The 27226-nt window shown below is 37.4% G+C and overlaps 2 protein-coding genes across 4 annotated transcripts in view; both read right to left on the bottom strand.

The window, feature by feature from the left end:
* Positions 1-665: 665 nt before the first annotated feature.
* Positions 666-22774, bottom strand: LOC148170177 (mitogen-activated protein kinase kinase kinase 11-like). 3 transcript variants are annotated; one of them, XM_088043973.1, is made up of 11 exons: positions 22428-22774; positions 17858-18635; positions 9834-10163; positions 8048-8223; positions 7947-7967; positions 7711-7882; positions 6597-6782; positions 5233-5409; positions 3823-3915; positions 3623-3761; positions 666-1676 (listed from the first exon to the last, which is right to left on the bottom strand). In XM_088043973.1, the coding sequence occupies exons 2-11, from the start codon at positions 18615-18617 to the stop codon at positions 668-670; spliced, it is 3063 nt and encodes a 1020-aa protein (XP_087900099.1). In that variant the 5' UTR covers positions 18618-18635; positions 22428-22774; the 3' UTR covers positions 666-667. The 3 variants fall into 3 exon arrangements, with proteins under 3 accessions (XP_087900099.1, XP_087900101.1, XP_087900100.1); XM_088043975.1 differs by lacking the exon at positions 5233-5409; XM_088043974.1 differs by lacking the exon at positions 7947-7967.
* Positions 22775-22917: 143 nt separating this feature from the next.
* Positions 22918-27226, bottom strand: part of LOC148170173 (uncharacterized) — a 39143-nt gene continuing 34834 nt past the window's right edge. Inside the window, exons 3-5 of the mRNA XM_088043428.1 lie at positions 25279-25820; positions 25116-25234; positions 22918-25070 (exon numbers count right to left, since the gene is read on the bottom strand). Of these exons, the coding sequence (XP_087899554.1) occupies positions 22983-25070; positions 25116-25234; positions 25279-25820 (2749 nt within the window). The 3' untranslated portion in view covers positions 22918-22982. The remainder of the gene's footprint in view (positions 25071-25115; positions 25235-25278; positions 25821-27226) is intronic.

Genomic DNA, 27226 nt, shown 5'->3' with positions numbered 1-27226 from the left:
ACAGAAATATCCGAAATTGGAGCCGTAAATAATCCTGGAGAGACCCAACCGATTGTGGAAACGCTTTTGATAAACACGAACAGCAACGCTTATCGCATTCAGCATTAACAACACGCATTGTTGTGCCATTTTGGCCACAGAAAAACCACGATAATCCGCCACGAATATAAGCGAATCATTCCCGGTCGAAAGACGGCAATGTACTAAAAAATTTATTCTTAGTTATGTCAACGCAAACGGCAAAAAACCTCTCCGGGACCCTTTTTTGCGCGAGTTTCCATAACTCTACCATTTTAGGCATAATTAATGTAAATTGAGGGCCACAATTAAAAGTGCGTTAGTTAATTTAACATGCAAAAAACCGTTTAAACTGCGGTGGCCACCTTGATGTGATTTTTTTTATCACAGGATGGATGCTACTCTAACACGAAACTACATACAACAAACTCCCCAATTAAAATAAAATATCAGAATGAAATTGTTGCTGCTTTTCCACGTCAAAACGGACCCTTCCGAGCATTCACCCCTCCACTTAACATCACACGAATCACTTTATTGGCTAGTATTAAATACCTCAATATTGCTAAAATTCTCAATGTAGCCGATGTTAACCCCCAATAATTTCAAGATTACGTTAAGCCACATCGCGCTACACATAATATACGGGTTATGACCAAAACTCCTTTTCGACCAACGTCTTCTGCCGCGGCCTTCTCGCTTGTAAAGGTACAGTAGGGTCTTGGTTTTGACCAGGAACAGGTAGATCTATCAACGTCGTAGGTGAAAACCTCACTCTACTGACTGAACTATTGCTATCTTTCGCCGAAACGTATGAACTATCATCGCTGGTGAGACTATCAGGAGGTGTGGGATTCGTCGGGGTGTTCCCTCCGGAGTGTCCTTGAGTTGCCTGATAGTTATTCCTTTTCAAACTGGACCGTAACTTCGTAAATCCGGAAGTTTCCAACGTTGTTGGTCGCTCGAAGTTCGAATCTTGCGAATTCTGGCGCGAGTACGTGTTGTATTCGAGTTCGTACGGTCTTCTTAAGAAACTCGACGTGTAACTCCCTTCATCTTCAAGTTTAAAACTCGGATTTACATTAGAGCCACTAGTCGTCGTGGAACTATTTGAAACATTCGAAGGAGTCCTTCTATGTCCCTGCGGCAACCGCTGCGGTGTTCTCGATCCACTGTGACTACTTATACTGCTAGGGTTGTCGTAAGCGTAATCAGTACCATACCCATACATCGTGGTACCACTGTACTCAGAACTGTACCCAGCGTAATGGTCGGGATAGTGTCCATAGTGGTACCCAAGACTAGGATCAGTGCGCCCAGCACAACCCGGGCAATGAGGAGGATCATTTTGATAATCCCCCGGCACGTAAATAGTAGCCGTACGGTCATAGGGAGGGTAAAGCTCCGAACCGTCGTTACTAGTAGAACTCGATTTCCGGCGAGGTGATGGATTTGGAGGGTGATGTTGAGGAGAGTCCGTGAAGCGAAGAGGACGCTGTTCTTCGTGCTGGAGGGTGATGAGTTGAGATCCGGTCAACATAGGCCGGTAGTGACGAGTAGGGCCGTGGTAGGTGTTATGACTGTAGCCTGACGTTGTCGAGTATTCGTAGTCTTGGTTTTCAATGGGGCGCCACGCCGGCAAGTCCACGATTTCGGGCCTGCAAAAGCAAAAATTTTGAATACGGTCCTGTGTGTAAGAGGTTCTGTGGGTTTCACCTGGAAAACCGAACCTGAATACTAACGAGTTTATTTTTAACCCAGGAAAAAACTCCAATAAAATCAATGAAAGCACTTGAAGAGAATTTCTGTTTTCCTTCTAAACGATTGTGGCTTAGTTTGGAAATGCTAATAGCTAACTCCATTTTTTTTTTCAAATTATTTTTATGTAACTTTTAATGTAAAGTGAATATCAAATATTTCACAATATAATTTGCTGATAGAAATGCTTACAGGTGTTGCTTGAAATTGTTAGATCGCTACTCATATTTTATTAAAGTAAAAGTTATGGCAAATTTTTATTATTAACCCTTTGACTGTTATAAACGTATACAGGCTGTCCCAGAACTCGCGCCCCAGAGAGCGAAGGAGGGTGCCGACAGCAATACAGATGGTAAATTTCAAAACAAAAATTGAAAGTTTAATAGTATTCAAGAACTGATAAAAAGTTAACAACCAATCCCGACAGCTTATTCGAGAAGTGAAGTAAAAGACCATCCCAATTTCCTAGGCAACGAAAGTCTAATGTTTAACTGACCAATAGATAGTGTGTGTCCATAGTTACCAATTTTCAAATTCTGTTCAGCTTCGGGATTGGCTACAGTTTTTTTGGTCTTATCTCGGTTATTTTTTGAGTTAAAAAATTATGGTTCAAAATTTTGGTTCAGAATTGTTGCCTCCATAAGCCCTTTCTCTCTGGGGCGCGAGTTCTGGGACACCTGTATATACGTTTTTACATTTTTCTCATAAACTACAAAAAATGAGAATTTGAAATTTTGGGAACAAATATAAGCGAATAAAACAAATTGGATCACAAAATCTACATTCGTGACACTTCCAGTTATGCCGGAAGTAGTAGACATTTTGCTTATTTAAAATGGAACACCCCATATATTATTGCATTTTCAGATTCTACATCCAAATTAAGGGTGACTTTATGTATAATGTGCTATACTAAAATTGAACCATTTCAGTGATATTTGGATTTTTCTAAAAAAATTGCACTATAGAAGTGGCATTTTTGTCCGAAATAAATACCCTATAATCTATTTCAAAATCACCACGTTAATTGGAAAATAAGCAAAATACAAACGCACAATGAAATTTTGCATTAACTTTATGTACTGGACACCTATTTCCTACTAAAAATACGGAAAAAAAGTGTTTTTACTCTTTTGTTTCCAATTTTTTAAGCATGCTTTGGAATGGTGACAATTCAATTTTATGAGGATCTTTTATAAACAAATTTGGTGGTCTAATAGAAATAAAAAATCCTCAAAAATGTTTGTTGAAATATTTTTTTTGTAATGCAAATTTAATTATTTTTTTTTGAAAAGTCGAGAATTTAGGTATAGCACGGTATATAGAAAGTAATCTTAATGAATTTAATAAATACGTAGCAACAAAATACGCAAAACAATATTGAAAAATCAAACAATAACGAACCAATTAACAAAAAAACTTCAAAAATCTTCAGCTTCAGCGCTGTGAAGAAGGTTTTTAAAATAATCTTAATACTCTTCTGAAATATATTTTAGAAGCGACATACATTGCGAGGCTGATGAGTGTTTTCAAAGTTTTCAGAATATCCATTTCTTTGAGAGGTTATACTTTTTCTAATTTGTATTTTTGCGATATATTGTTTTTTTAGTTTTTTTTACGTATCATTGTAAACATAATGTTCTTAACATTCATAATTTGATATTAACTTATATTACCCAAAAATGGAGTTAAGCTGTTTTCGCTCTCACGTAGTACAGAACTAATTAGCTAACCGATTTGGAGAACTAATCTCCACAAACAAAAAAGAGACAAGAGTTTTTCCAGGAAATAAAATTAATGTTCGCATAATTTTCCGAAAAAGATGATTTGATTATTTAATAAGTACCTGTTTGGTTGCAGCCTTGGATGTAACGGAGACACGTTCGACAATCTTACGTCATAACCCGAGGCGACCCCCGCTAACATGGCAGCGATGTTGTATAAAACTAATTCCACAATACTTAACTTTGGTTTCAACCTTTGACCTACGAAATAAAAATTAGTGAAACGTAAAGTAATGTTAGAGCGGTACGAAATGGGACTTACCGTCGGCACTGTACAGGGTTGGAATGGGCACGTTATGCCTGATCGTTCCAGGAATGGGATATTCCGGGCCCCAATCTTCAGGCGGAATGAAATCTGTTAACCCAAATAAACGCTCTAGCGATTCTTTCACACATTCAACTAACACAAAACACGTCAAAGCTACTTGGCAATAACGGACAGAAGCAATAAATAAATCAAAAAGACTACAAAGACTGAAAATGTTCCAGCATCCGTTGTTAAATTGTTAAAGATTTTGAAGAATTTAGTAAGTTAAAACAAAAGCATCGGTTTCGTTAATAGTTTAATTTTTTGTTGGAATAATTTCAACAAACCTCGTTTGCATCAATATTGGTTTGACAATAAACACAATGTTGATACACCTTTCTTAGTGCGAAAATCCCAAATTAAGGACATGCGAGTGATAAAATAAAATACAGCAATTAAAAAACATTATTACAATGTTTATTGAAAATCAAATTACATAAAATAGAACCATCACCAATGAGAATCAAAAAGCGGTTTGAACACGTTTCACTCGGACGCAAAAATCACAATAGGATAAAACCTTTCACCACAACGAAACGTGTTCAAAAGGCGTTTAATTTATTAAATAAAAACAGCATAGGTCTAAATTACATAACTACACAAAATATAATATAATAATATAAAACAAGTACTACTTAAGAAATTAAGCTGAAATAAAATCAATTAAAATATATTCAAAATCAAGACATGCTACTGTGCTTAAAACTAAAAAAAAACTGTTGGGGGGGTTTGACTTACACATTACATTTGGGAGGTTTTCCTCGGAAACGCCTTAACGGAAAAACCCGATTAGATTTCTGATACAACACGGAGACAGCGAAAGCTTCGAACACGCGGAATTTCGTTGTACCGAGACCATTCAGGCTACTCCAAAAGAAAATTCGTTCTTGTCAAATGAAGTAATTAAATTTGGAATATCCTGAATGCGAAAAAATTTGGTCGAACTGCTTAAAATTAGAAGAGAGGTGTGGAAAGCAAGAGCAATGTGCAAAAGAAAAAGGGAACCTAAAACTGTCTTTTATCGTCATTTGAGTAACCTTTCCGTGTCATCGTGATTGTCGTTGACATCAGCAAACTCCTTCCCAAAATGCACCGAGTTGCTGACACCCCTCGCTATCACGAAACTGTCAGTACTAAACACAGTATCATAATGTGACTCTGTAATATTCCCAATCGACCTACTCAACCGTTCGTTCTGTCCCAAACCCGGTTTTGGTATTAGCGAAGCGTTATTTGTGGGAAAACTATTATTACGCAGCGTGCTTCCGAACCGTTTAATTTCCGATAAAGTTGTTAAAGCTGACATTTTACTTATTAACATCTGCAGACCAGAGCTTTTGTTACTGTCAATTGGGGATGTGTTACCTATGTCGTGTGGTGGCCTGCTCAAAACGGTGGTCCTCGTCTTGTCCAAGTTGGGGGCACTTTTCGACCACATTGCACTCCGGTTCGGTGCTGGCCTTAGCATCGTTATTTGGCCCCGTTCGCGCTGGTGGCAAGTGCTAGGACCCCACGTTTTCCCCTTTACGCCGTCTGCTGGTACTGAAATATAACAACAACCTACTCTGCCCTCAATGCTCTAAAATGTGTACTTGGGCTGATGTTATTATGTGGGGAGATGGTCGTTGGGTGGTGTTATGTGGTTTGTTAACGGCGCGAAATCATATTGATCTCGATTTTTGTATCTTAAAAAAGCGCGAAATTATTAAATTTTTCTCGTACCCAGAAAACTGTTTTCCCTGACCTACCGAAACAAGAGCCAAGGTCAGTTTCGTCGTCACTCTGACGATGAGACCACCGCTGTCGAAACGTTTATTCTTAGCATCACGATTTGGTGTCAGGGTAATTAATAACAATTAACATATATCTTACTTTCATTGATCTCAAATACCCTTGAAAAAATCAAAAGAAATCAACAGACTTGCTTCAGGAACAAAATAAATGTAATCACAAACCATTAGCTGTCACTATAAAATTTCGAAACAACTTAACCGACATTAATAGCATACAAATGAATTTAACTGTCTATAATTTATTAGAAATATTTATTTACATTGTGCGAGTGGAAACGTTTACATTTTACGTTGTGATAACAAGGTTAAAAGATCTTATCACGATTTGTTTGCAAATCGCAATAAAAATAAACACCTGCAAATATTTTACGGAATTAATCAACATGTTTACTGAAAGTACAAAACGAATGGCTCGTATAATGTAATATCGACAGTTAATCTCTCATTCTTCATCAATATTAAAATCGATATTTTTAGAACGACCGTCTGCATGTGGTCGACAAATTTGTATATTTCTAGGGTCGCGCCATATTTTCTCACCACGATATCCATAAAACTGAATATTTATGTTTGAAAAGAAAAAGGTCGAATCGACAGCGCATAAAATGGCTCTGTCACAAGATATTTCGTCGAGTTGTATGGTAATAATCTCATTACCTCCAACTCTAAGAAGTTCGTACAAAAATCGAGACAATAACATTCCGTTCGAATCAGCACGTTTCGACTAATCCCGGCTTTAGCTCCGACTCCCCCACGTGACAAAATTAACTTAAAACTGTGCTTCTAATCAAAATAAATTCGAAAGACACACAGTGACACTAAATGAAAGCACGAACTAAATTTCAAACACTCGTGTGGACAAAATCATGCGTACGAAAAACCATGCTGAAAAATCATGAATTCTGGATGTGATGATTGGATGGGTGCTCAACTCACGTGCTATTGCTCTTAGCCTAGCAATGGCTGGTGAACCTGGGGGACTATTTGGTGAAATCACTCCAGACATCGCTTTGTGATCTAGACTATGTTGTACCGTTATCGTATGGCGGAAATCCGAGGGAAAACTGATGTTCGTTCCCGGTTCTTTCTTGAGGAGTTTTAATCTCGACCTCTTGAATTTTCCTGCAGAAAAAGTAAGAGTTAGTTGGGAATTCCACAATGGGGAGAAAGCGCTAGATAAACAAGATAATTAAAATACAAATTTTAACATTATGCAAGAAATGGTGGCATAAATCGCGCATAACGACAAACAAACGTATAAATTTGTTGTTACAAGGCGCGATTGCTAGTTCAAAGTATATTTTATGTTTGTTCAGGTAATTCCTACTAAGATATAAATTTATAGATCTAGACCGCTGGAAAGGTTACTTCTTGTACAATCAAAACTGGCGAAAATTGCAAGTTATAGAACGTTTTTTATCTAGCGCAAATAAACAGTGTTTTGTCGTTTCATGTTTGACTTGCTCTAAGTAAATTTACCTTTAAATGTCGTCTGATTAGCGAGAAACATAAATTTTAATCTAGGATCGGCTCTGCAGGAAATAACAAGCGTTTTTCCACGGAAAGATAGTGGATGTGACAATTCCCGGGTACAGTGCCACCTCGATAACAGGAACAATGAAGTAGATAATATTAATTTAAGTAGTGAACGTTTCTCTGGAAAAGTGAACAATCGATCACCTATACCATATCCGCACGTGAAAAAACGTGGGAAACATATATAGTACGACGGTGGTATTTGAAACAAAAGAGGTTTCAAGGATTTACGTAGAATTCTTCAGCTCCATCATACTCTTCTTTGTTTCAGAAAATCTCGGTTCTGCTAGACTTTACCAACAAGACACGAATGCCTTAAATCGATATTCATTTAATCGTAATATTATTCAAATAACTCCAGATAAAACCGAATGTGAAGTAAAATTTTTGACTGTTAAATAATATCCAGTCGGCACGAAATGTGGTCACATTCACTGTACGTTTATTACATAACCATTTGTTTCTTCTCTTGTTATTTCCGCTCAAGTCAAACCCACTTTTCTCCCTCACTTACCTTTCCTTTTATTAGGCGTTGGTGTCTGCTGTTTTATCATAAAATGTAATTCCCTCTCTAATAAGTCTATTTCCCTCGCTTGCAGCTCCTGTTCCTTCTGGCGTAGTTGCTCTTCATGCATTCGCTGTTTCATTTGAGCCCTATTGAGATCCTCCTCCCTACAACGCAACTCCTGTCGACACAAACATAATTCGTTAATTTAGACGGAAATATGAACTGTGAGCTCGTCTAATTACCTCTTCAAATGATTTACATGCCTGCGATGTTCAAGGTAAGCAGCCAAATGAGAAAAGCAAAGGATAAATAATGAAGTTGATGAGAGGAAATGAAAATTTACCTTCTCTTTCCTGCGAAGTTCTAAGAGGACCTCTTCTATTTCTTGTCGCCAGTCGTCTTGCATGATGTGGAAACTTTCATGAGGTGTTTGAGTGAACGATGAATGGACTATCATGTCTAGGTCTTGGAGGATTTGTTCAAAAGTCGGCCTGTGATGAGGGTCCGACTTCCAACATTCTGCAGAAAAAACAAGAAAATTTTGTTAAGTAATCGAATGTACGAGTGACGAATAGGTTCATGCATTACGATAGATAGATAATCATTGTAAGATAAATTGATTATGGAAATGTTATCGCGGTTAGAAGGAAATTCCGGTCATATGATGGATTATACCAGATTGACCACCGTAGTCACGTTTCAACTCTCCCTAATTGTCCCGGAATATGAACGAAAGCGTTAAAATTACCCTCTTGCGACCAAGTCCCTAATGAGAAAACTACCCCAGCTCTTAAATCAGGAAACAAACACTTCCCGTTCGCTAAAAAACGTCAAGGGACAATAAATCCTCATATCGTCGGAAACAAACGAACGACTCGTTTTCCGCCCTATTCCACCTGCATAAACCCTAGCAATATCTCGGAATGAATGTGAAGGTGGATGCCGTTAAAATATAAATTATACTCCTCTGTAGGTGACACTTTTTGATAAGATCTTATTTGTGTTGTGGCTTCGGTTTTTCCTTCTTCCAAGTCTCGTAACTCATTGTTAGTGTGCGTGTGTTCTCTTATTGTTCGGAGACATTTTTATTTTCGGCACGCGTCGCACCTAACAGATCCGAGTGCCACATTTCGTTTCCTCGGTCAAATAAATCGATAGATTTCATCCGATTTAGACGTTAAATAGCCAACGAGGAGTTGTTAATGTGCTGCTGTGGTGGTAGAAAGTAATCCCCTTGAATTTTATCATTGCTACTTTGCCGTCAGTTATCGCTGAATCTCTTTTATCTTTCAGCTGAGACAACGAAATTGGTTTTGTTCGGCTTGAAATACACGTGCAGTGGTATTGTATCGACTCATAAATTGTTCGTTTTGGCGAAAAGAAATTTTTTAGTAAGTTACAAGAATAGGATAACGTCATACATAATTTACAGTAACCTCGAAATTAATTATTAATTAAAGCCATGACGTTGTCGCATTAATAAATATTACACTGTAATTGTTACATCAATCGGACTCATTTCCTGTGCTTCAATTCTTGAATGATTTTTAAATTCCAAGAAGCCGCTTTAAAACAACAGAGAGATCATGGTGACAGGACAAAATAATTTCTGAAAGATCTTGAACTGACCCCGCGTAACAGCAATTATCGCAGTTCTTCGGAAAAATACAAGCTGTTAAAATTCCGTTATAACTGCTGTTTTGTAATCACTCCTTATTGGAATTGTCCTATTGTTTTAATTAAAAATAAATTGGCCTCAATAGAAGAATGGTACCGAAAGTCGGCCAAGTCTAATGCTTACCTTCGATTGTAAAATCGTAATGGAAACAGTTCATTTAAAAATGATAATGGATTTTACTACCACACACTGAGAAGAAGGTAAAAGAATTCGAGGGTTGCTTGTACTCCCGTCTCCATAATCCGCCGATTTAAAGTCTTACATCTTTGTAAACATCCCAACGTCCCAGGTGAGGTAGTTTTGTCAAGAAACGACTACAAAGTCGCCATAAAGCCGTTAAACTTAACGAGTCTCGCCATTAAAATACTTTTAGTCAAAACATTGTAGTTCACCTAATCGATCCCTTTACATTTTCATGGGTACCTATAAAAAGAACTATCGTCACACTTACTCTCCATCAGTTCTCTCCAAGGTTGTGGACACGTGCTGGGTATGGGCAAGGTGAGTTTGTTAACGGCGACGCCATACGCCACCGCTAGGGTGTCGATTCCTTTATATGGTGTCTCCCCCGTTAGCAACTCCCACAAGACCACGCCATAGCTCCACACATCGCTAGCCCTGGAGAATGTTGAGTTCTTGATGACTTCGGGCGCCATCCAGGCGTACGTGCCTGCTTGTGACATCCGTGTAGTTTTGTACACTTCGCGCGCTAAACCAAAGTCCGTTATCTTCAGGGTTTTGAACTGCAGGTCGTCGTTCTCGATCGTCTCCCGAAGGAGAACTGAAAAAGAAAAAATGTTTTAAAATGGGTGAATGCGATGTTCATTTCAATCAATTGCCTGGCGCACCCTTCGTGATTTCTTTATTAGTCCGTTGTAAATTGAATCGGAGAATTTGAAAACCGTTCAAATCGCCAACAATTTTTCACAGCCCGTATGGAATTCAATGCACTTGCAATTATGCAAACATGCCGAGAATTTCCGGAACTAGATATATTCGCGTTATAAACAAGTTGTGTCGAAATCATTGAATTTACAGCTTATGAAGTCCCACAAGACTGAACGCTCTTGATTAATCGCTCTGACAATATTGGCAACTTGACCTAAACTTTACTGGAACTTGGCACCGTCCATCGATCTTTTTCACGATGAAAAGTTTATGACATTTTACGATCCTGAAAAAGACGCAGGATCAAGAAAAGCGTGACCTTCTTTGGGTCGGGTTGGTATGCAAGCAACAGCGGCATTCCCTAAATGGGACCTTTTGCAATATTCAAAGCCGAGAAGGAAAATGCTCGAGAGAAACAAGTGGAACAAAGAGTGCAAGAGGAACTAGTGTTCACATGGGAATGGCGAAGAAATTCAACCGGACGCTGTTTACTACTTAGGAAATATTGAAACTCGTGGGATAAATGATTCTGTTGTCAACATTACTGCGAATTTCGCAGTCGAAAAAGTTCATGAATAATCCGCACATTTGCAAATTTTTATGTGACTATTCCAAGAATCGACCAGGTTGCAAATTAAGATCAGCCACCTTAATTGATCAGGTGACGTAAGTTTTGACTAACTGAAGAGGTCAACGTTTCGTGCACGCATCTGCGTAATTGCATTAGAACCGCGCTTTTTAGAAAATGATGCAACAAGCTAAAAGTTTTTACGATTTATGGGTGCGTTAACATGGCTAAATGCAAAAAATCATGATCTTACACAATTTGAAAAAATAAATGTCAATTGCTTTATTCGGTGACTAGGACGTTTGCATTTCAATGACTTTAGACCGATTAAACTTGTTGATATTTTTTTGTTTGCTGGTTTTTCCGTTATGCAAATTGCACTGTTTGCAATTTTAAAACAACGTGACAATTATTGCTAATAAGCTGGCGGTATTATAATTTCATTTCGATTCCTAGAAACCTCAGATAAGAACGATAAGCGAGTTCTTCGGTATTTCGTTAAAGACACAAAAAAATTGGGTTCGCTAACATTTAGTTCTTGAAAGGTAACCGAAAAAGGTGTCACAGCTTCCGAATTCTCTTTATTTGGACAAGCGGAACTGTTTATTTACACCGCATGAAGTAAACGCACTTTTAAGTGTCAAAATCTGTTTGTTTAGCACGCCTATTTATTTTCAAATATTAGTTATTTATGGAGGTGTTGATGAAACTTCTTTCAGTGTCATGAAAAACAAATCCTCCACTTAGAGATGTTAGTATGTACGTTATTTGAGTAATCCGGTTGTACCACTTACTCTATCATAAAAATCCGCATTTCTTTCAATTAAATCGTGATGTTCGTGGATCCTGTTTACGTAATCACATTTTGAGCGTAGTAATTTGAGAAAACCATTTATCAACTTCGAAATTATGTAAACATGAGCTAACTTACACGGGTTGCATCCCTCTACAAATTACATTCTATTGAACCCTAATATCCGTACATAAACATGAAAGATGACAAGTCAATGTTTGTTTTCTTTATCGTATTCGCTTTTGCCCCATTTACAAGCCATTTCACGTTAACAAATTTCCCCCGACGCATTCTGCAATTGCTTTTTTACGATTCCCTTCGCATCCATTTCATCTTCGGCAATGTTCCAATCAATCATCGTTTGCCCCCTGTACATAGCACATGTTGTGGAAATAGAAAGGACATCGACCACCGGATCCAGCTGACATTCAACATTAGCGAATTACCCAATATTGATCACGACACTAATCGAAAGTTAGAAGACCCAAGCAGACACGTATCCGTTTAGCGACCTCCATTTTCGAACAGGATATTAAAGGTGCAATGTTCACCGGCCAATTATTATGCAAGAGATCGATCGGCGGTGCAGGTAAAAACAAGACCAAGAAAGGAAATTCAGAAGATGTCTGGTTTGTTGATTCAACAGAGATCAACGTCTGTGATTCTCCCACACTTTTTGGGGCAAAAATTGATTTTCTCCGAGTGGAACGCACCGTGTCGTTTCTTCAGCAAACAGTGCAACTGGTGCGGATCATAGTGAATTTTTTTATGCCTGACCGACACTGTTCGTCGCCACTGGGGGGCATAATAAAACTCAGTCTTTATCATAAAAGGCAATTAATGAAACAACTTTACGATAGATCAGTTAGATGAAACCATCCGGAACTGTCTTGGAAATTATATAGGAAGAGTCAGAGTTTATCCACACACCCTGTATAAGGAAACGAGTCGAGGTGCTTGTAAATATTAAGACATTATTTACAGTGACTGAAGTCTAATTGTTTTGCGTGATGAATTGCGAGCTGCAGTGTAGATGTGAATCGTTAATATTGTTGCTGTGAAGAATTGGTTCTGAGGTTTATGGCTTTTTGATGTAGTTGTTGAGTGTAAAGTTGTTAAAATAAATTATTAGCAATTTTTATATTTTAGTTGAGACATAACCGGCAATGGGAGAAACAAAGTGAAAGACTATAAATGAAACAAACTTTCAATGCTTGCTACATTAATAGTTTAATAAATTTTCAGAGCCGTCACAGTGATTTCACATTAGTTTGCCGTGGTGAGCGAGGCGAATAAACCAAACAAACGACCGAATTGCATACAACATTTTATATTTAGCAAAATCAGTGGTTCCGATAACATTTTATATGAATTTCGCAAAGCGATTAATCAGTATCTCATTTTCAGCTGTAGTGAATCATAAACCTCAAATTAAACGGAGTTTATCTTCGACACATTCTAAAAATAAAGCTCCCAAGTAGTTGGAAGAACCCATAAAATTTTATTGTCTGTCAAAGCAGCGTTTAATTTTAACGAGAAAAATGAGACATTTTCATTAAATTCTATTTGCCGTTAAGCCTTGTCTGGCTTACAACAATCACTTACAACTTTCTAATACTTGTTTGCTACCAAACTAAAATACCATAACGGTTGCTCATTAAAAATAATTAGAAATAGAGCCCACATTAGTTTGGAGTGACATGGGGTAAAATCCAGACCATGCACTTTCACTGTAAAAAGTAAAAAATGGGTGTTTTTCAAAGTGCTGCAGGCTGAAACCCATAAAAAGTGCCATAACACCGTTAAGGAATTCGATAATTATCACTTTGATGTTATCATAATGTAACGTAACCCATTTCTGAAACGATAATGATTGTGTGAAAGTTCGATTCTGGAACCATTGAACGTTCGAATAAGGTGCAGTAAATCTTCCGTCAGTCGTTTAATAATTTCCTTTATCAAGTCGAACGTAGCAGACACGTGATTAAATCATTGTTATTTATAGATATAATAATTGTAATTGTTTTCTGTTATTTTTAGTTTCCGGCATCAGATCTTTAATTGAACAATTTCAATTCGTTGAAACAGTTAAAACAGCATAGAATTGGTTAACGCATAAAACGGGGAAAAATTAAAACCATTTACTCCAGTCGAATGGGAACGACTCCTTAACTCTATGCAAATGCAATGTTTTGTCTACGTTAAAACGTAAGCCATTGTTCTTGACAGATAAGAGATACATGGGAGTTTCTCTTAATATTGAATTTATGGTGTATAATGTAGGTCTAGGAGACGTAATTAAGTGTGTTATTGAGAATATTAAAAAAGGAGAAGCCAAAAATAAGTTGAGTCAACGACATGATAATTTTCACTATGGAGAAATGGATAAACACGAGGATTACGTTAGCTCCTCCGAGTTTGTTTACCAAATTAATCCTCCGGGCTCGTGACCCATTAGCATAGTGCTGTTGCAGGTTGGCGCGCTTACCGGAGCCGTCTAAGGAAGTCCAATGTCGAACATATGCAAATCCGGAATCCAAATCTGAAAACTGGCAATCCATCGTTGGATTTTACGATTTGAGTAGGTGGCAATTTCAGCAATTGCTCGCTCTCACTAAGATTATCATATCACAGCGATTGCGAGGTTTTAGCAAATTCTCACCCAAGAAATTTCCAATTTGCATGGATTACAATAATAAGCCAATTAATTGGTGTTAATGGGTTGGCCAGTAGGCGACTGAGATTAAAATAACAAATCGAAGAAACGCCTTCGCTATTAAAACGATGGGGCTCACGGACGTCCACATTGTTTTCCTACAGGACCGGTGATTGGAAACAATAATTTACATGATTTTTTTGATTTCACTCCTCTTACTGCACGTTTCAATCCTTCTGTGTGTGCACTTTTTAAAATTCCAAACATACTTAGATAAGCCCGTTTTAATTATAGATTGGAATCTACAACCTACTGCCATTAAAAACCATGAGCCTTCGATATGAGAATTGATAAAATTGGAATTTAAAGTACTCCTTGCACGATCCGTATACATTTATTTATCTCCGGACAATATATAAAAAAGATTTCGTGTTATTCTCAGCTTTCAGTTTATTTATTTAGAAATTTAATCATCGTTTTCCTTCTAGATGCCCTTCTTCGCTTTCGTTTATTATTCCACAATATTTTTCAACAGTTTCAAGAAACAAACAAACTTTGCGTTATTATCTCCTCTACCTACGTGCTCATCAAGCATTCTACTGCAGGCAGTGTGAAATAACTGGGCTAGGCATCGCCTGTCACGGAGTAGTTCGCTAAAATCACTGGTATTCTATTCAAGAGAATAAATTTTTCATAACTAATCTGAGATCTACGAAATTTCTGAAACTACTTCTAGTTTATAAGTCAAAAGCAACTTTCATGATTTTAAATGTTTCACGATCAGACTAAATAAACCAATTTCAGATAAGAATGAGTTTTTCAAGTCGCCCTATTTCCCAAATCGTCCTCGAGAACTTCGTAAACAAAAATTGCAATATTCGTTAATTCTCAACCTTATATGGAAAAGTAAACACAAATATTAGACATACGGAAACTTTCGTCCACATTTTTGATAAGATTACAAGTGGATGAAAAAAAAAACGATAAAAATTCTATCACGACTAGTCCTGTCTGAAGGAATTCCTCGGTTGTCATACCAGCGCACTGATCCACAAATTTCCTGCGAGATAATTAATTAACTTAAACGATTTGTACAGGTTCTCCACAAAATAATTGGTTAATGCGAAATCAACCACATTCGCTACATAACTTTTATAATAACTATCATTCGTTATTCTTGTTTTGAACCTTTCGTCACACATCGTTTCGCTTAATTACAAATGTTTTTTCCAGAACCGGACAAGTCGTCTCGCTGAAAAACCATAAACATGGAGCAAAACCAGTGTTTCCATATTTCTGTTCTTTTTTTAGTTGAACATGAGCAAATGTAAGATAAGAAGTCATGCGTCTTTTTAAGGACTTGCGGATTAAACCACTTGGGAAGGAATTATTGTAATCTCCTCCCGTCAAAATCACACGCAATATCTTCTGTTTTGGCACAAAAAGGTAATCGCATGCTGGGGCTGAACATGCAATAGATAAAGATCGATACTTTAAAATTCCAAAAAGGTTAAAGACATGATTAAATCGGACAGTTAAATTTGCTGGGACAAAAGCACTTGTAACGGAATTTCTGGGAAAAATAATCCGACAGGTGTGTGCACAGGTAAAATTTAAAACAATGGGGAACTTGTTCTGTTAAACGACAACACGAACGGTTTCCAGTAATTGATAAAGCAGAAAAAATCTCGAATCTGTTATGTCATCTGATAACTCTGATAGTGTGGGTCAAAAAACAAACGCAAACGAAAAAAGTTTCTTTATTACAACTGCAATTGCTCAATTTTCCGTCCTACAGAATTTTTGTGCCAATTAACTAAAATCATTATTGCTACTTGAAACCGACCACCGCGTTCTCACACGAACAATTCGCATTTACTCGAATTCCCCAAAATTTCAACAATCCCGGAACGCGGTTTAAAACATTCCGGCAAACGTTGATTATTCCGTCGAATTTTCGCTTGGAGTTTATTAACATCAGTAAAAGTTATCTATGGCGGTGCGAGGCGCTCGTAGATAACAACCGGAAAAGTGGTTTTAGAGTTTGACGAAAGAGTGCAATCTGATACAGATGTCCTAAAAATCGACGAAAAACAAGGTGGAAAAAGAATGTATCGTCAGCAAGCGTTCGCGAGAAAGACAGTGTCAACGATCGCTTGAGCGCTATAAAATATTCCGCGCGATATCGCAGACTTATAAAGGAAAACAAAGCGGGCAATGAATTATATGTCATTAGAATGTTAAGCACATCGAAGAGACAGGAAGAACAGGCTTGTAACAATAAGAAGATAGGATAAATAAGCAAAAAATTATATGAAATGAGCGGCGACAGCATGTATTTTGAAGCAGTGGAGGAAAAGCTTTCAAAATCCAAGCATTTGAACGACAATCATTCTTCGCCTTTGCGTACCACACAATTCATGAACACCTGATATTAATGCTGACCTCGTGCGTATCTGTAAACCTCTACCACAAAGAAAACACGTGGTTACAACTAATTACATACCAACATATCCGAACATATCTAAACATACAGTTTCTATTTAGATTTTTAATAAAAGGCTCTCAAGCTGGCACTATAAAATCCAAAACAAACCCATAGAATTTAATTATATAAGTGGGCGTAACAGCCTATTTCCCGACCCATCTCAGAAGACGTAAATTAGCGGAGAAATAAAAATGTTTAATAAGGCGTTCAACTCATTTGCAACACCTTCCCAGACGATTAACCTCGGAGACGCCCAATTACACGTCCATATGGATAAAGTTACCAAATGAAAACACATTGCAGGTGCAGACCCATGGTGTTATTAAACTGGAATCGGATCAAAAGTGTAAAGTGTAGACTATTAAAACCGTCATTTATCAAAGTGGCGTCGGAAATGACATCCACAAGAAAGTTAAGCAGTTCTTGACGCAGAAAATATTGATCTACTTCTTCAATAGATGCTGAGGTGAATCAGCGATGAGGGAAAATTGAGTCTATAGATCTTCCATACGATAAAATATGTAGTTGGGACCCACACATTCAAAGAAAAATAAAAGTTTTGAGCTTACGAAACCACAGTGCAGACGTTGTATAAACGTGATACTTTAAAAAACTGAACAAAGCGAATATCATTAAACGTGCACTGTTTTAAAAACTTGTTTTGCTGCAACGCTAATAACTGTTATTATTTAATTACAGCGTATTCCCAACGAAACAGATAAAAATAAGAATTATAAATGGGGAAAAAACAGGAAACCAGGTGTGCATTATGCATCGATCTAGCCAAACTAAACCCCTAGCTTCAGACTAATCATCATTTTTAGTGTTTTTACAAAACGGGGAGAAACGTTTAAAGAAAACGATATCCGGACCCGGACAGAGTTTTTTCTTGTGGCCGTGAAAGTATTGTTACATAAGTGATATGTTTTAAAAAAGTAAGAATTAATTAGAATTTATGCATTGTGAACACAATCATGTGAATTCGCGTGCACCTAGAAATCTGTAACAATTTATCTTTGATCTGTCAGAGAACCAAATGCAATTTTAACTAGCAGTAGGTACTGTAATGTTTCCAAACTTACCATTTGAACTTTTCAGGTCCCGATGGATGAGTGAAATGGGTGCTCCGCAATGTAAATAGTCCATACCCCTTGCGATCTGTATAGCCCAATCGACTAAAACATCCGGCCTAATTTTCCTCCCCGCCAACACTCTATTTAACGAACCACCACGACAATATTCAAGCACTAAACACAAATTAGGTTCCTGTAAACAAACACCTTCTAATGACACGATATTATCATGTTTTAACAAGCAAAACAGTTTCGCTTCCTTGATAACGTTTTCCAAAGTCACCGAGATGTCAGCGTCTGGATCTTGTCTGGCGGCCTTGACGGCCACCTCATGTCCTTTCCACACACCACGATACACTTTACCGAACCCGCCGACACCAATCACCTCCTCGAGTTCCAATTCATTGAAATCGATTTCGATCGGATGTATGTCTGCTATGATGGAATTAACGTGGTTGATGGGATCATCATAAGCGACGAAATTCGAAGGGAAGATACCGACTTTGTCGCCGATCTTCCCTGTCCACCAGCCTTCATCTCCGGAGATCTTCGCGTCTTCGGAAAGAACCTCCACGATTTGGCCTTTTCGTAAGGAAAGTTCATCTTCACCCTGAGCGTCGTAGTCGTAGAGAGCCGTCCATAACGTCGGCGTGATGGGATTGGCGGTCCTGTGCGTTCGCTCGCCCACATGAACCGAGCTGACCATGTCTCCATTGCGGGGCGGTTCCATGGACGTCAGGAAGTGGTAGTGCTCCACCAACGGAGGCATCCGTCGAGCTCGTCAAGTCTGAAATTTTCAAATCACTCTAGTTACATTGATAAGATAACGCGACGAATTTGCCGTTCCACCAAATCTCAAAATGATGACAACCCAATTCAAAAACAACGATTCTTGGAGATAAGAGCAATTCGAAGGGTTTGACTAGTATTGATTGTTTTTGAGAAACAATATCTTGTATGACGGAATGAGTGGCGAAACGGAAAGACAAATTGTGGAGCTAAGACCATTAAATCACTGAGCTCGAACGTTGGAGGTGTAGTAAAGTAATAAATAAAGTATGAATGCTGGAAGACAATGGTGCAAAAGAGTCTAGAGACTTAAACTTTCTCAGGCTTTAATTATAATTAACAAAAACGTCAATCATTTTACGTTCTAAAATCACAATGAACACAGAAATAATAGCTATTCATTTTGCGCGAGCGCAGCGAGCTATACATCAATTTCGGCAGTTAATTAAATATCAATTAAACTAGTCATGTTCATTCATGAACCGAACTTGGACCAGTGTAACAATACAACTCGGACTTTAATTATGTTAAAATTTATGTTTATTTAACGCTTCCAATTGATTTTAATTTAATATCCATCAATCACCTCAGTTCCGAATAAAAAAGACATTATTATATCTTATGATCTTTACCACTTCTCGTGCAGACAACCTACAAAGGATTCCGTGCACGAAATACAACAAACATCAAAATAGAAACCTCAAATGGATATTGAACTGATAAACTGATAGCGTTTCCCCAAATAAAGGCAGCTCAGAGAACGACCTAGAAAAGTCGCGATTCAACAGACTCTCTATATTTGAAATAGACTTTACAATTATAGCGACCATGATGTAAACAAATGGTTCATGACTTTACTTTACTGGTAATCAGCAGTTTTGGTCGAAGTTCAACCTAGCGGGAATCCCTAATTTGCGTAAGTGAGTGAAAAAAATGCCGACGATAAAATACGCATAAAAAATAAACGAGCTTGACGTCACTTCAAACTCTGGAAATTGTAATGTGAGGTTAATCTAATTGCAATGAAATGTTCACTAGCTTAGCTGTACTTCACTTTGAGGTGGTCGCTCTTATCGGTTTATAACTTATAAATGATTCCTTGAACGGTAAATAAGTAATGAAACCAAGAATGTTAGCAATGTCTAAGTAATCGCGACGACAAAAAGATTCGATTCCTAACTAAAAATAGATGTTTGAGACGAAAGAATTTCTGCAAAAAGGTCGACGCCGAGTTCTCCGTACTTGGCTCTTTAACAAAGAAGAAAAGTGCTCTAAAATTTAATTTAGAACGACCATTAGCCTTTGTTGAAATCAATGAAATGTCAACGATAATCGAAATTCACTCAAAACCTAGAAATGAGGGAAAAGGTCAAAGACATATGTCTCGCATTGAACAACCACAACGTGTAATAAATGCACCACGGGGCATAACTTTCTTTTTTAAATTCTTCGTTCAATCCTCGTCAGCCGCATTCCGGACGCGACATCTCACGTCTTCGGAATTTGAACACTAAAGTGGAGGGTTCAAAGTGATCCAACTTTTTTGTTTGAGGGATGCAAGTGGGGGTTGATAAAAAATCCACAATTTCGTGCCTGCCTATAAAATGTAACTAAATATGAAATGTTTAAACCAACTTGTTCACAGGTGTAAACAGTACGAAAAAGCTTTGAAAAGCTTGACGTGAGCATTAAAGCGCAATGATTTGGTTTGCTCGCTTCATTTATCATCACCCTCAAATTGGAGTTGGGGAGGCTCAGTTTTTGAGCAAATTCAATAATCCCCGAATTACAAGTAATGAAGAATTCTCCTTCAATTTGGTATCAACTCTACATTGACATTCAAACAACGACAACATTGTACTAAAGTGCTATTTCCCATTAATAATAATTTACTATGAGAGATACTAATTAATTTCTTATGTTCGTTTTGTGGTGTTGCATTTACTACGTTTTTATGCATCACACTTGCGGTAAATTTATTTACATAAGAACTTAATTAAGTACGAAGGTGTTCCATATTAAAACACGATCAAAGTTAAACAAACAGCATAAAATCGAATTAAATACAGTAATTTCAACGAATCAACGACCACCTGCGTTGCAACAAAATACCAACTTAACAAGAAGGATGATCAAACTAAAAATACACATCTAAATAAAATAAAATATGTCTATTGCCATCAGCTGACATTGGAAATAACGATCAACCGTGAAAAATCCCAACAACAGCGTAAATATTGACAAAAACGAGACTGAGGGTCGAGCAATTAATGAAATTTTGATTATGAAATTCGCGTTATTTTCTGATGTTTTGGGAAGAGAAGAATTTTGTGAATATTTTGAGGCAATGATTTGATAATAAAGTGAAAAACAAGTGAATCTTTTATTTTGTTTCTTTAATTAATAATATTATTTTGGGCAATGAGTGATAAGCTGATAAGACTATATCATCCCATGTCTTATTTGAATGAACTGTCTCTGAAGTTGGTCGCAAAAACAGCGAAACTAATGATACGATCAATCAAGCAGCTCCTAGTAGACAGTCACTTTTTGCATCAAAGTTGCTGACAAGATATCTAATAATGAAGCTAAATCTAAAATGACATTTCTATCTTATTACCTGTGATACTTGCTGCTTAAGTTTTACTTCTTTTTAAAAGCGCTTTCAACACTGACACTTCTGATAAATGTAAAGTTCTATCTCTAGTTCTGATTGAATTAGAAATTTTCAAAAACTAGTAATTTTTTTCTGTAGCAATTTTACGCCCAATTTGAAATACAAGTCTGTGCTTTGATTAGTTATTCAGCAGAGCGATGCTCCAAATCCAGCGACATATCAAATATGATTGATTAATATATGAAATTTGTCTTAAAATTAAAAGAAAAACATCGAAATTGTTTTCGAAAACAGAAAAATCCATTATGGCTATTTGAAAGTGCCCCAAATGCCGAGACATTAATCTGCCAGCCCATTTTGTAAATCCGCCACCATTTATTAAATGTTTTCGTTGACTTGAGCGTTACATTGAATTTGCCTCTTCAAGCTTAACATTTCTGATTAACAAAATATGAGCACAAACCTTGCATCTAAAACCTCATCAACAATGAACATGACCTCTCTACTAATTCAATCGGCGACCTTCTCGTTTTTTGATACGCAATCAGGACATCCTCAAGCTCTTCGTGAATAAGAAATGATCACAACTAGTAATTCCTAGTCGGAAATCGTTTACAAATAAGATTGGTGAAACGGATGTCCTCACTAATAAGGCTAATGTAGAATATAATAAAACAAACAAGCATCTCGGTGATGTGTTGTAGATCTTAATTAAGTTTTAATTGTTCCTCTGGTCATAAAAGTTCATCCAGTTGAGAGTAAAAAATGAAGGTCGAGATATCAAAAACAAGCCCTCCTTTAAACAAAAAAAAGGTATTCTTTAAGCAGTGTAATTATGCAATACCGCGCTGGTTTTATTGTCGAGTAAATTCCTTCAGAGTTGCATTCTGGAGTTTAATGTTGCCTAAACCACAATTAAAAAGTTCTTAATCTCCATTTAAATAACCATTAAATTTGTAAGTCAAATTTCAAAGACAGCTTATTTGGGGTATGTCCTGTACAACTGCAATATGTGAGGCCAAATCCTGATAAAGACACGACATGTGTTAAGTGCATTGGGTCGTGTGCCTCTTAATTAATCGTTCCTTTCGCTTTTTTGGGCTCTTGCATGTTTGTTTTGATTATGGTAGCGGTCTGGGTTAAATCGCACACTCAACAAAAAGACTCATTTACCAATTCAACGTGACACTCCTTGAATAATTCCGTATAAAATTGACAATGCCCATCTTATTTTGAATGATAAGGCCCAGTTGACAGCGGAGACAGAGCCAGGTGGTCACCAAACACAACATACATCCAAAACAGCACCCACTTTTTCACATAGTCACCAACACTGTGACAGAAACACGTCTCCATTGATTTCTTCCGATACTGAACCGTACACAAAACACAATTTTTTTTATTTACATGTTTTTACTTTAAATTATTTTCGACGACTGTCACCACCACTCACAATTGCGGCCATGTTTTTTTCTTAACCACCTCCTGCATCGGACACTTCAAATTTAAGACTTTACCGACCGAGCTGACAAGGTTCAACGCCCCGATAAACAAAGCGGAAAGTCTTCCTAGAGGGCGCCACATCTCGTACGCCAACAAAGACAGGGCCGTACTCACATAGAGTGAAGCCCAGTTCTGAGCGACAACAATAATAAGAACAAGACAAAACATACAAAATTTATTGACAATCCACACATCAACTATACAGCCACACATAATTTCTATCGGTTATTTCTTAAGGCTAATACTAAAAGACCCTGATGAGCTGTAATCGTTCTTCGCGATTCTGTTGTGTTTTTGCATATACTGGGTAATCCAGTTGTTGTACTGTTCTCTTTGCCTTGCAATTTTAGACGTGCTATCTTCCAACTCTTTGCGATGTGCTTCCTCGGTGTACCGTTTAATACTCTCACATTCTTTCCTCGCTTTAATTTTCTTATGATGGGGTTTGCGTTTTTCAACTTCGCCTATACTAAGACTAGTCTTAAATTTAACTTCGCCTTCCGACAGCGACTCGTCTATTGGAAAGCTGCCTGACTTCTGCATGGGGTTTCTCTTAGTAGAGTCGGTAAATTTGCCGAGAACCCGTCGATAGAAAGAGTGCTCTTTTCTTGAAGTCAGTTGGAGAAAATTGCTGTTTTCTCCCGCCTCCTGTTGTAGTCTCATGACGATTTTACTTTTGTCCGATTCATTTCTCCGTCGGTCATTAAATTCCACATTTTGAAACTCTTTCATTTTCTTTTTATCGGATTCGACTTTAGTGTCTTTAGTCTCTTTAGCGTCTTTAGTGTCTTTATTGTCTTTGGTGTAGTCATGGGAACCTATGACTACTTCTTGTATTGGTTCATCCTTTTGTGAGTCGTACGAACTTTTACTCTTATTACTTTTGTTTCCACTCAGAGCAGAAACTTTACGCAAACTGCTGGTGCGAAAATTATGTATATTTTCTTCAGATCGCCCAGTCAATCCTTTTATGAACGACTCTACTGTTGCTCCTTTACTAACTGTGTGATCATCATCTTCTTGCTCTTCCGTACTAGAAGACCCCAAAAATACTTGTACATTTTGGTCAACCTTAGTTTCTTGTGCTGTTGCCGGTTCTTCAGATTCTTTCACGGGTTCTTCTTTTACTTCTTCTTTTACTTCTTCTTCCGATTCAGTAAACGCATTACTTGGTTGAACTTGCTCGGAAGATTCCTGAGAGAGTCGCTTTTCGATAACAGGATTAGATTCTACCGGATCGTTGTCCTGCACAACGGGGCGACTAGTTACGTCGGTATAACTTCCTTGCACGTTATAACTACTACCACTACTGGAGGTGCTGGGAACACTCGATGTATCGGAAACTTTCGAAGGCTTGATAGCAGTTTCAGAATCCTCCTGTGTTGAAAACGAAACTTTTTCCTCTCTGACTGGCATCTCGTTAAGCAAATCTTCTTGTGAGTCATTCATCGCGCTGTCAAGCAAGGATTTCTCTATTTCTTGGTTAGTCAAGTTACTGCTATCAAACGACCCCGTCCCTTCTACCTCCTCGGCGGAAGCACTCTTTTGGGAGGATACTTCATCACCTTTATTATCCACACTAGCGTGCAATGATGATTGCTCTTCTGAAACTTGGCTAGTTTGTTCTGATTTCACTGAATGATCACGTTCGGACGGTTCGGAAGCTTCGCCCGATACGTTTGCCGCCTCTTCTTTTTGTGGCTCCTCCACTACAGGAGCAGGTTGATCGGACGTAACACTGGTAGTTTCAACAAATTTGACTGTATCTTGCAAAGAAGCCTCACTACACTGTGTGGATTGAGTTTTGTAGAAGCCCATATCAACCGGATTTCTATATCTATTCACCTTAGGCGGTTGAGGTCTCGTTTGACCATTACTTCCCAGACTCCCGCGCATGTTAGTTTTGTTTTCGAAAATCTGGTACGATTTGTACAACATCAAAGCTTCGTCGTCTAAATCATTCGCAATAATAACTTTTTTTTTTGTTTCCGGTCGGAGTTCTTCAGATACTTCACTTTCATTATCTTCCGAAAGAACGTATTTTTGGACGAAACAATTTGATTTGGGAGTCATACACTGCTCTGAACATTTCTTCTTAGATTTGTCTTCAGTACTAATCTCACGGTATCCCACGTTCTGGTAATTATCAACAGCGTTCCCTGCATTTCCGGTGGGATTAATACACAAATGAAGAGTCCTTTGCATGACAAGACCTCCTTGGATGCTCACTGGAGGCATTGTTTGGATGGTCAACTTGGACGCTTTCTCACTGGCTTTCCTGGAGACTTTTTCAGAAGAGCCCTTCGAACTCCCCTGGAAGTTTAAAACAGAATGAGAAACCACATAGTTGTGTTTTACCTGTCTTGGAGTTGAGTCGACACTTTGAAAAGCTTCGTCGATCTTTGTCTTTTCAGCTGACGGACAGACACACAACGCGGTGAAATCGATGGGACTACTGGCTCTTTCCATTAAAGCAGCTGAAATGAAAAAATTACACGCAATAATTAAAGAGTTGAATTACCTGGTATTGTAAATCCTTCACTTTTCGATTCATTACTTTCCGCTCCTTCCGAAATTGTATTTAACTTCGTTTGAAGCATTTCTATGTTTTCCAGATTCGGTTGAGACGATACGTCCTCACCTAACCGTATGGCTATCACCAATTTATCTTTCTTATTTTTCATCACAAAATCTTTGCTTTTCTTCGTCGTAACTTTCTTAGAAAGATTTTTCAGCATCAGAGCGCATTCTTTTGGTTTTTTACACCTGCTCTTGGTCTCAATTTCAACTGTTCTTTCTTCCACTTGCTTAGGAACACAGACTTTAATACATTTCTTTGATTTCTTTGGAGTTGGTGGCGACTTGTTATCATCAGGGACGCGATGTGCTCCTTTACCGATGTCTCGTAAAGCAGCTTTTACTTTTTCGATTAACATGTGGGCTTCTTCCAATTTTGCGTCGAAATTTATTTCTTGGACGCGTGGTACTGAATGACATTCGACGTCGGTGGACGAGGGGAGGGACAATTTCGAGTGCCAGAGTGTTTCGCAAAGAGGTCTGCATCTAAAACGGAAGGAAAAAATGGTTTAAATAATGAATTATTTCAATTTGAAGATTGAAAATTTTGAAAATAGACATCAGACAAACAAAGTATTGTACAGAATAAAAAATCAATAATTATGTGTTTTTTTGTTAGGATTTGTTTAATTTTGTTGCATTATTAATTTTTCGTTTTTTACGTCGAATTTCTTTGAAACTTTCATAATATAATTAGAATTCTTTTTTTGAAGTTTTTGGGTTCTTTAATTTCACCCTTCTTCCATGCTTGGAATTTTCCTCTATTCGTTAGATTTATGTGATTCCTCAGTTTGATTTTATAGTCCTTACATTAAACGTATTTATCGGTTTTGAATGCATCAAATATTTGGAAGAATTTTAATAAATTCAGGCAAACTGCGTTGGTTGTAAAATCCATGAAACTTACATAATAAACATAAAAAGTCGGAGCGCGGAACAAGAAAAACAGAGTTTTTCCGATAGCAGGAAATAAAAAACAAATCGACATTGATTATCTCATTTTATTTGACATCCACTAACAGCAAAAGATTGTACAAGCTTCCAAACAAATGATGTCAGTTGTTATACAAATTAACAACTACAAATGTACAAGATTGACATTGTCAATACAAATATCTGTGCATTTATCACAAATTCCAAAACTCTTCAAAGTTACAATAAATTTTCAGGGCCAGATAAGCAAAAATGATTTTCCTCACTTATGAATATGAAAAGAAAATAATGTTCGTCTTGGCGCCACATAAGCATTTTTATTGCAGTTTGAAACGATCTTAAAGACGCAGTGCAATAAAAAAGTTTATGTGGATTTGATGTGATCTATTGGTTGGAAAATTCCAAATAAATGTGGAGCAAGATGGTCGCTTTTTGCCAAATGCTGCGGCCAACAATGTCCTTTTAGGGGATACAAGTATTTTATTTACAAGGTCTATACAATAATTCAAGTCGTTTTGTTTGGAGCATTGTTTAGGAAGAATAAACCGATTTGAAAAAGAATGGGAAATGAAAAAGTTTTAGCGGTTTTACTGTTATATTCTCACTAAACAAGCAAACAAATGTGAGGAGACCTTGAACATTAAACATGGTATGAATATACAAGTTAAATGTTATTTTAATCAAGGATTTTCTTTAATTATCGTTCTTACAATATACCAGCGAGTTTTGAGTTCCTATAAATGAAGTGCGAGACTTCACGTTTTGACTAGGTTACTTTCCATAAATTAAAAAAAGCCATGGCCCAAGTGTACCATTAATAACAAAGTTCTATAAAACTAATAAAAAACGGCATTTTTAAAATCTGGTCGATTTTCCATGTCGTTAAAACAGCTGATGAATATACAATATTTACAGCTTTGTAAGAGGCCTTTTATAGTATGAACAGTTTTACAAAACAA

Source organism: Gnatocerus cornutus, chromosome 8 (assembly GCF_029298725.1).
Source record: "Gnatocerus cornutus isolate USDA-ARS CGAHR chromosome 8, icGnaCorn1.1, whole genome shotgun sequence".
NCBI lineage: Eukaryota > Metazoa > Arthropoda > Insecta > Coleoptera > Tenebrionidae > Gnatocerus > Gnatocerus cornutus.
Note: the sequence above shows the minus strand (reverse complement) of the source record. Positions and strands in the feature narration are given on the sequence as shown.

Bases quoted from the DNA above. Each gene is read 5' to 3' on its own strand.
- LOC148170177 (XM_088043973.1), bottom strand. From the start codon at position 18,617: ATGCCTCCGTTGGTGGAGCACTACCACTTCCTGACGTCCATGGAACCG. The intron at 6,783-7,710 runs GTAAGTGAGGGA...CTTTTTCTGCAG, and splicing joins AACGCCTAATAAAAGGAAAG to GAAAATTCAAGAGGTCGAGA. The intron at 3,762-3,822 runs GTAAGTCCCATT...TTTATTTCGTAG, and splicing joins AACCCTGTACAGTGCCGACG to GTCAAAGGTTGAAACCAAAG.